Below are 8,977 nucleotides of genomic sequence, written 5' to 3'. Positions count from 1 at the left end.
AAGCATGAGGCTGCTGATATTTTTTTCATGTTGTAAAACATGACATCTAACAGGGAGGGCAACTGATTATATGAGCAATTGTCAGACTTTGTTCCAGTGAGTGTATTCAAGTCTGATGTGCTATGTGTATGTATTTCTCTGTGTGTGTTTTTTCCTTCCCACTGATGCCAAGTGTTTCCTCACTGGGGGGTCACCTGGTTGGGGTTTTCTCTGTATTATTGTAGGTCTTTAATTTACAACATAAAACACCTTAAGGCTATAACAGATTTGCAGCCAACAAATCTCCAGCAACTTCATCATGTCAATATGGGCCAAATTTCTCTGAGGAATGTTTCCACCACCTTGTTGAATCTGTGACACAGAATTAGGGCAATTTTGAAGGCAAAGGGGGTCCAACCCAGTACTGGCAGTCTAATACTTATAGCTCATAAAGCACCCAGTGAGTCGCTATATTGGTATATACATGTACTTATTTGTGCTCCACTGACATAAAGTCTCCTACTTCTCTAAATTATAATTGGTGCACCTTGGCTGAAAAGATTTTCTCCTGTTTCAGTAAAATTTTGTAAGATTTCTTTTGACTTTCCTTAAGTCACACATAATGAAATACATGATTGACAAAGGTTTGCAGGATTTAAGGCCCAACTTTGAGATAAACTGAATATGTGACAGAAGGTCGCAGGTATTTCCTGCTCCTGATCCATGTACAGCTGGTTCAGTTTGTAAATTGTACATTGACCTGCATATACTACGCTTTGGCTACTAGAAATTACTTCTGCTGTTCTAATATATTGCTGTTGTATCTATTTTCTGATATGTGAGACTGCTTCTTGTTTCAAAGTGTCTTATTCATCCAACTACAGTCACTGGCCACTTGATTAGTTATGCCTTGTTAGTACAAGGTTGGACCCTCTTTTTCCTCCAGAGCTCAGCAGTTTGTCTTGACTATGTGTAAATGCCAAAATGCACAGAGTTGCTGCCATGTGATTAACTAACTGAATGTTTGCACCTACAGGTGGTTTCACAGATGTACCTAACAAAGTGGCCGGTGACTGTATGCTCCAGTGATTTCTCTTCATGTTTCACAGCAGCCTTATTTACATTAAAGAATACAGGAAACTGGACTCATTCACAAGCACAAACACCAGAGCGTTTTTTTCTTCACATTCCTGAAACCTTCACTTTTTCAGACACATTTATGGCAATGTGCCTGAACTTTCAGTGCTTTGTTACAGAAGTTTATCTTATAAATTTACAAAAGTAAAGCATATTCTCCAACACAGATCACTGTCATTCTCTGTACGATCAATGAAAACCACGATAAATGTTTTGACATACATTTTTTCACATTGGCGTAAAGCTGCACTTCAACTTTGCCGCTGGCCTGCAGACAAAAGTCCAGCCATGTTTTATGTTCCATGAAAACGTTACGCACGTGCTTCAGCACTGTTTGAACTGCATGATGCCGCTGATGCCTTTCCTGGGAGAAATCAAATCAAAATGACCATGTCTTCAGTCTTTGGTGTTTTTGTTCACAGCAGGATTAGAAATGAAAAACAGAAATTATGAAGTCCTTTTTTAAAAAACTGTATGTCAGACTCCAGCGCCACCTTAGTTGTTTAGTTTATGCTGGTAAAAGACAGGAAAAGAAAGCAGTACTGTAAAAGAAGCCGTATTCTTATATGAACAAACATTTGTATGACCAGCAGGCAGGTAGCTCTGCTACAGCTTGTTGTTTTAAATTAGGTTAATGAGTCTCACATTATGTTAACATGGATGGGCTTGCAGTTCGCTGATCCCAGGATCCAGACTAGTTCTTTGGGTTTTATAATAAGAGCATGACTGGAAACATTTGCACAGTTCCTTGATCCAACTATTTTATAACAAACAAGTCAGTTCTGATGCTCCACACTTGAGTAATGAACATCTTTAGAGGTCCATGGACAGGACCAGTAAGTAAAGTAAATCAGACAATGATGATGCATTATCATAGCTCGAATATCCAGAAGGGACACGATCACTATTATTTGAGGAAGTCCACCTCAAGGTTCATCACAGTTCTGTTTTTTTAAAATAGTCATCCTCATAGAGGTCCAAGAGAGTCCTGGGATTCCTGCTCATTGGCCAGAATTGTCCGTCCATTGTCGCTGTAGCTCCGGTTTGGCAGGAAGGACAATCTGAAAATTAGACAGAGGTGCCTTTAGTAAACTTTAGTTAAGCCTTAAGTCAGACAGTCTTAAAGTAAACTTCATATACACTTCACATCTACAATGCTATAGGCAGAGGCAGAAAGAAAGCTGACATGTTAAATGAGGTCATTTAAAAGCCCTGTTTGTTTTTTTTTCATGCTAATCATGGAAGATGAATTCTTTTTAGCGATTTTTCTCCCTTCAGCAGAGGTCAAAGGGAAGCACCCCAACCTGTACATACAGTACATACAGTCATGCGAAAAAGAAAGTATCCCTCTTTTAGCTCTAAGGTTTTATGTGTGTTTATATGTATACATATCTAAAATTATTTAGTACCTTGGATGCACAACAACACACATGTCATTATTTATTTAAAAAACACTGACCTAAAAAACCGGAAGCAGTGTCTGAAAAACTAAGTCCACCACGTGATTCAGTAGATCAGCAGCATAAACTTGAAGTAATAATTTGCTGTATGACTTTATCAGTCTCTCATTCAGGAGGAATTTTGGCCCACTCTTCTTTACTGCATTGCTCCAGTTCATTGAGATTTGTGGACATGCTGTGCTGTCCTGCCACAGCATTTCAGCTGGTCTGGACTGTCTCTCGCAGATTTGCTGCTGTGCTTTGGGTCATTGTTCTGCTGCACAGCTCAAGGTACGCCAAGCTTTAGCTGTCAGACAGATTGCCTCATGTTTGACTCTAGAATACGTTGGTATACAGATGAGTTCTTGGTCGATTCAATGACTGCAAGGAGTCCAGGTCCTGTAGTTGTGAACCCCCCCCCCCCCCCCCCCCCCCCAAATTATCACCCCTGCACCACTGTGCATGGTGGTGATATGAGGTATTTGTCTTGATATTCTGGGTTTTAGTTGATGCTCTGCATTATATACAGACATCTATACACTGGTCTTCTGGACAGAAGGCTTGTGATTTGTTCAGATGTAACTTTGCAAACCTAAGCTCTGTCTAGTTCTTTTTAGAGAAAAGAGTCTTTCTCCTGGCAAACAAGACATACTTGTGCAATCTTTTTCCAATTGTATTATCAAAAACTTTAACATGTAACATGCTAACTTTTTTGGGAGTTTCTTTGAGCACTGCACAATCTGACCATGGTGTGAATTTGCTGGAATGTCCACTTCTAGGAAGAATGCAACTGTTCTCACAATAGAGTAATGGAAGAAATGGCCATATAACCATTCCCTGACTGAGCTCCAATGGCTTCTCATTCATCACTGCTGATGTCTTTCCTACTTGGCATTGTGTTAACACACACCTGAAAACTCCAGAGCAGCAAACTGCCAAAACTTCTGCTTTTATAGAGATGGCCACACTTGCTGATGATGATTACTCTCTTAATTCCTGTGGAAGCAGTAAAGGTGTAGTTAGTTTTTCACACACTGCTTCTGCATTTTGCCTTACTTTTTTTTTTTTAAATAAACACTGATATGATGAACTATATCATGTCATTCTGGTCATCTGAGGTCAGCGATTCTTTTTTTTTTTTTTTTTTATTATGCTCAGATACATAAAACCATGGAGTACTTTCTTTTTCACCCCACTGTAAATGTGCTTCTGTTTCTAACGGGTAATGTCACTTACTGTATGTCATATAGAGTGAAATTTTAAGTTCCATGTTTGAAGGATGAGTTGAGGTCAAGGCAAACACAAATGTATCATAGCTCTGCTGGTAGAAACAACCAGAGGAGAGCTTTTGTGGAAAAGTCGGTGGGAATATGAGAGGAAGAAGGCATGGGAAATCAGAAAAAAGGGGAACTGCTGTCAAAGCAAGGCACAAAGTTCCCCTGGAAAAGAGGGAGGACGGGGGAATGGGAGAAAGGGAGCAAACAGAGAAAATACTTCAAAATGGAAAAGGGAGAATTGTAGCATTTGTTTTTGCAAGGACCGTTTATTTAGAGTACAAATCAAAATTAAAATAAAAATAAAAAGCTCTAGATAGCACAAGTGAAGATATTTTGTGATTTAGTGTGCATGTCTGGCTCCACTGGTGTGTTTGCAACCCACTGAAGCAAGCCGAAGAAAACAGCAGCAAAATTTATATGTTTATATTCCAAATGAAGGCGCTGGTTGTTTTACAGCTGGGATACTTCTACTGTTTCCAAATTATGTAGAAACATACATATATCAGGCTTTTAACTGTAGATATCAACCAACACATGTAAAGATTACTTATAATGACGAAGCCAGTCCGTTTATAAAGCACATTGTGGTGCTTTTGGAAATATTGTCAGAGTGAATACTTCCTACAGCCTAAAGAAACCTACTTAAAGAGCATCATCAAGTCATTTTTGGCATTTGATGATTAAGTTCCCAATGATTCTAGTTGAAAGATAATGCAGTAACATTAAAAACTGCTGCTCAATTGACATTTCCTCATTAACCAGCCTTGTGTTAATGGAAACCTTTGGTATATTATTATGGATATATAGTGTGGATACTCTCACATAAATAAAATGAAATTACATTCTCATCCTGCTTCTCAAAGTAACTAAAACAGCAAAATATTTTTTGAAAGAATTAAATGAAAATTCCCAGTTTTCAGGTACTTAGGCAAACTGGTCTTCATTATATAGACACTAAGTTTAGAATTGATGTGATGTCCTGGTTTTTATCTCTGAACTCAGCTAATGGTATTTACTAATGTCTCTGCAGCTCAGAGAGAAAATATTTCTAATTGAGTACGCAAACCGAGGCCGTCCAGGGGTGACGATTATCCAACCTTTTCACATGAGTCATAATGGTGAGTCTGATAACTGTCAGCAGTATCAGTCAACTGGAGCTGTGGCCGACAACGAGAGGCAGAGTGATGATACAGGATCCCAAACACATTGTGTATTGGATTGTTTTCTCTTCTTTTGTTCTGAAAGCTAGTTCAGGCAGTGGACATGAGCTGCATCATGTACACACAGGCCACTTTTTTCAACTGCTCACTAACCCAACTATCCAATCAGCCAACCACATGATAGCAAGTCAATGCATTTAGGCATGTAGACGTGGTCAAGAGAGCCTGGTGAAGTTCAAACAGAGTATCGGAATAGAAAAAAAAGATGATTTTAGTGACCTAAATGTGGCACGGTTGTTATGTTGTGCTATTTTGATCATTTTGGAGAATGCTGATCTAATGGGAATTTTCTGCCCAACCACCTCTAATTCATTGAGTCACAACAACAACATTAAGACAGTAGGGTCAAAATTAGGTGTGAGCCACATGAAAGCCTGGATTCATCCTGGCTTGTATACACAGTTCAGGTGCTGGTGGTGTATTGGTGCGGGGGGTATTTTCTTGGGACACTTTGGGCTCCTTAGTACCAACTGAGCATTATTTAACCACCACAGCCTATCTGAGTATTATTGCTGACAATGTACATCCCATTGTGTCCACAGAGTACTCAATTTGCAATGGCTGCTTCCAGCAGGACAATTTGTTATGTCATGCTCAGATCTTCTCAAACTGGTTTCTTGAACACAACATACTCAAATGACTACCACAGTCACTGGATCACGATCCAATAGAGCATGTTTGGGATGTAGTGGAATGGGAGGTTTGCATCATGGATGTGCAGTTGAGAAATCTGCAGCAACTATTTGATGTTATCATTTCAATATGGACCAAAATCTCTGAGGGATGGTTCCAGCACCTTGTTGAATCTATTCCATTAAGAATTTAAGCTAGCTCTAAAGGTAAAAAGAACTCCAACCCAGTACCAGCAAGGTCAACCTAATAAAGTGTCAGATGAATATACATCTATATATCAGTTTGCTTGTAGTTAAAGAGTAAATTAACATTTCCATTCAAACACAGTACGAGTCACAAACCCAAAAACATGCAGTTGGAGAGGCACAACATCTAATTTTCCCTTTTGAGTGAAGACTGGTGACCGACCACAGAGGATCAACAGGATTAGCTCCTTCTTATCAGATCATTCACCACAGTGACCACAGTGACCACACACACACACACACACACACACACACACACACACACACACACACACACACACACACACACACACACACACACACACACACAGAGAGGCATACACTGAGTCCCATGTGGAGGCATGCCCCGGGTGAGGAGGCAATGGGAGAAAGACAAACAGAAATGTTCCGTTAGCTTCTGCTCCTCTCTTTTTTGTGTGTTTTCAGTACAGCAAGTTTGTTTACTGTTCAAACACAGCTCTATCTCTGTCCGTCTGTCCGTCTGTCACACAGTCATGGAAGAGATGCCTATCACTCAGCAGCCAGTAGAGGGATCAGCGTGAGTATCTGGCAAAACAACGCTCAAGCTCTGAGGATCTGACTCAAGGAAACGGGCATACAATTAAATACATACTGACAGTGTGTGGGGTAAAAAACAAACTATTAACATATCCTCAAAATCTACACTTCTAAACAACTAATTGTCACTGGCAAATATGCATCTGAGGAAAGGTAACTGTAGCAACAATTTGCTTTTGTTTTAGTCTAATGCTCAGGAGGAACAGTTTAGTGCCAAAAAGGCAACAGCGATCAGGATCAGTGGTAAAATTACAGTTTAGGATACCAAAACCTTTGAAAAAAGATGTGAAAAAAGTCACAATCTTACATAAAAATGGAACACTTTATGAGGATTGAATTGCCACTTTCTGTAAAACTTTTAATCTCTCACATTTTTTTTGTTTTGTCCCACTCTTCTTTGCTTTAGTTCATTGAGGACTGTGGGAATTTACTTCGGGACATCTCTCTTAAGGTCCCAGAAAAGGTCCCCAAAAAGCATTTCAATCGGGCTGAGTTCTGGACTGGGACATTATCTTTTAGGTTTCATGTGCTTGGGATTATTGTCCAATAGGAAGAGGTGTTTATGGTTGAATCAGTGACTGCAAGGTGCCCGAAGTCTTGTGTTTGCAAAACAAGCCCAAATCATCACCACCCCTCCACCACCGTGCTTGACATTTGATTTGAGGTGTTGAAGTACTGCGCTGCCATGTCTGGTTTTTACCAAACATGAAGATATACATTGTGGTCTCAACTGTCCAAATGACATTGTTCCAGAAGTCTTGTGATTTGTTCGGATTCAACTTTCCAAATGTAAGAAGTGCTGCCATCTTCTTTTTAGAGAAAACAGTCTCTCTCCTGGAAAACCGTAGTTGTTCAGTCTTTTTATAACTTACTTTCATGGACTTTAATATTTAACGTGCTAACTTAGAGTCAGTGGTGTCGCTCTTGGGCTTTCCTCTGAGCACACTCATTTTTTGCAAGTAGGTAGAAAAACAATATCATAAAAATAATTGAAACTTTTGTCTCTTCAAAAAATACATTTCTCATGTTCTGGCACACAAAGCTGTCCCTACTGTCTTTGAGGAAGTTTAGACATTTATTGAGTTTAATTCTATTCTTTTGTCTTCAATAGCTCTCCGTCCAACAGAAATTTATCTCATTGCTCTTTCTGATTCAAAATAAAACCCTGCTAATCCCAGTACTCTGAATGTGAAAGCTACACACACTATCTAACTGGGGATAGATAAAATCCCTGTTAATGCCATGATAAACAAATCCAAGCCTAGTTCTACAACTGCATATAAACTCCTTCCTTGATCTGACTTTGGATTTGGTTTTATTCTGCATCTTAAGAATGGTTCACAAACATGTTGTTTATGCTGCTTATCACTACAAAGAAAAGCTCACTTCCTGTGCTTACTTATATGGTATTGTTCAAGAGCAAAACATGAACATGAAGCGTGTTCTCTGACTGCAGTCAGTCAGTGTCAGACACATTCACAAAAAATATTAGCACACACAGTCCTCAGCCCGTTAGCAGCAGTCGTGTGAACAAGTGAATGTACTCTCTCGTGTAATCTCTCGTGCTAACCCATATGGAAAATATATATATAAATCTTATAAAGTTTGTATCTGTCTTGTGTGAAACTTGTATGAAAAGCATACAAGAGTGAAAACAGATATAAGATCCCTTGAAAAATCATATAAATGAAACTTGTATGTTTTGGATACTTACTAAAACAATATATGAAAGTAATGAGAAAGTGGCCACTTTCATGAGTAAATCATATAGGCCTTATATGATTCACTATATGAAGTAGGCCACATCTTATGCAAGTCTTTTATAAGTTTTTACTATTTCTTTTCCATATGGGAATTGTCATGGGAAGATAGATTTTAACCTTTTAAACTTAACTTTTGGTGCCTAATCCTAGCAATTCTGTTTGTTTTTTTGCCTAAAACCAATAAAATGTGACTCAAAATGAAAAGTTTGAATAAATTTTTCTTGGCTAAAAGTCATGGATGAGGTCACTTATTATACTTATAGTAACTGATGACAGGCATTTAATGGAGTCTCCCCTCTCCCATTAAAAGAGACCTAGTATGTGTTGTCTTATTTTCTGTCATATCTATGAATAGTAATTTCTCCTCTCTTCCCTTTTGTGGGGGTTGTGTATACATGTGTGCGTTCCTCAAGCTTGGACTCTCTACTAGAGGCCTGGGAGTTTGCGGGTTCTGCTGGATTGGATCAAGCCACTCTTCCAGTTTGGGGGTCAGAGCTCCAAAAGCTCCTATTACCACTGGGACCACTTTGGACTTTACTTTCAGCAGCTGCTCCAGTTGTTCTTCCAACCCCTGGTACTTTTTGATTTTCTCATGCTCCTTCTTTCTGATATCACTGTTGGCTGGGATTGCCACATCTATCACAACTTTCTCGTGCTGGGCGTGGTTGCTATGACGCCTGAGAGGCGCTTCCATGTTATAGAGAGGCGGGTAATTGTTTGTGTCGC

General features: G+C 39.2%; 1 protein-coding gene across 2 annotated transcripts in view; it reads right to left on the bottom strand.

The window, feature by feature from the left end:
- Nucleotides 1-647: 647 nt before the first annotated feature.
- si:dkey-247m21.3 (5-hydroxytryptamine receptor 4) overlaps nucleotides 648-8,977 on the bottom strand; it is a 52,241-nt gene continuing 43,911 nt past the window's right edge. Inside the window, exons 7-8 of one of the 2 annotated variants that reach the window (XR_010094474.1) lie at nucleotides 3,466-3,551; nucleotides 2,080-2,177 (exon numbers count right to left, since the gene is read on the bottom strand). Coding sequence is in view for 1 of the 2 variants with exons in the window: in XM_063480817.1 (XP_063336887.1) it covers nucleotides 2,084-2,177 (94 nt within the window). In the remaining variant the exon portion in view is untranslated. Of the gene's footprint in view, nucleotides 2,178-3,465; nucleotides 3,552-8,977 lie in introns of both variants that reach the window. The other variant, XM_063480817.1, reaches the window with a different exon arrangement.

The sequence above is a fragment of the Pelmatolapia mariae genome, linkage group LG7 (genome assembly GCF_036321145.2).
Source record: "Pelmatolapia mariae isolate MD_Pm_ZW linkage group LG7, Pm_UMD_F_2, whole genome shotgun sequence".
Lineage (NCBI taxonomy): Eukaryota > Metazoa > Chordata > Actinopteri > Cichliformes > Cichlidae > Pelmatolapia > Pelmatolapia mariae.
Note: the sequence above shows the minus strand (reverse complement) of the source record. Positions and strands in the feature narration are given on the sequence as shown.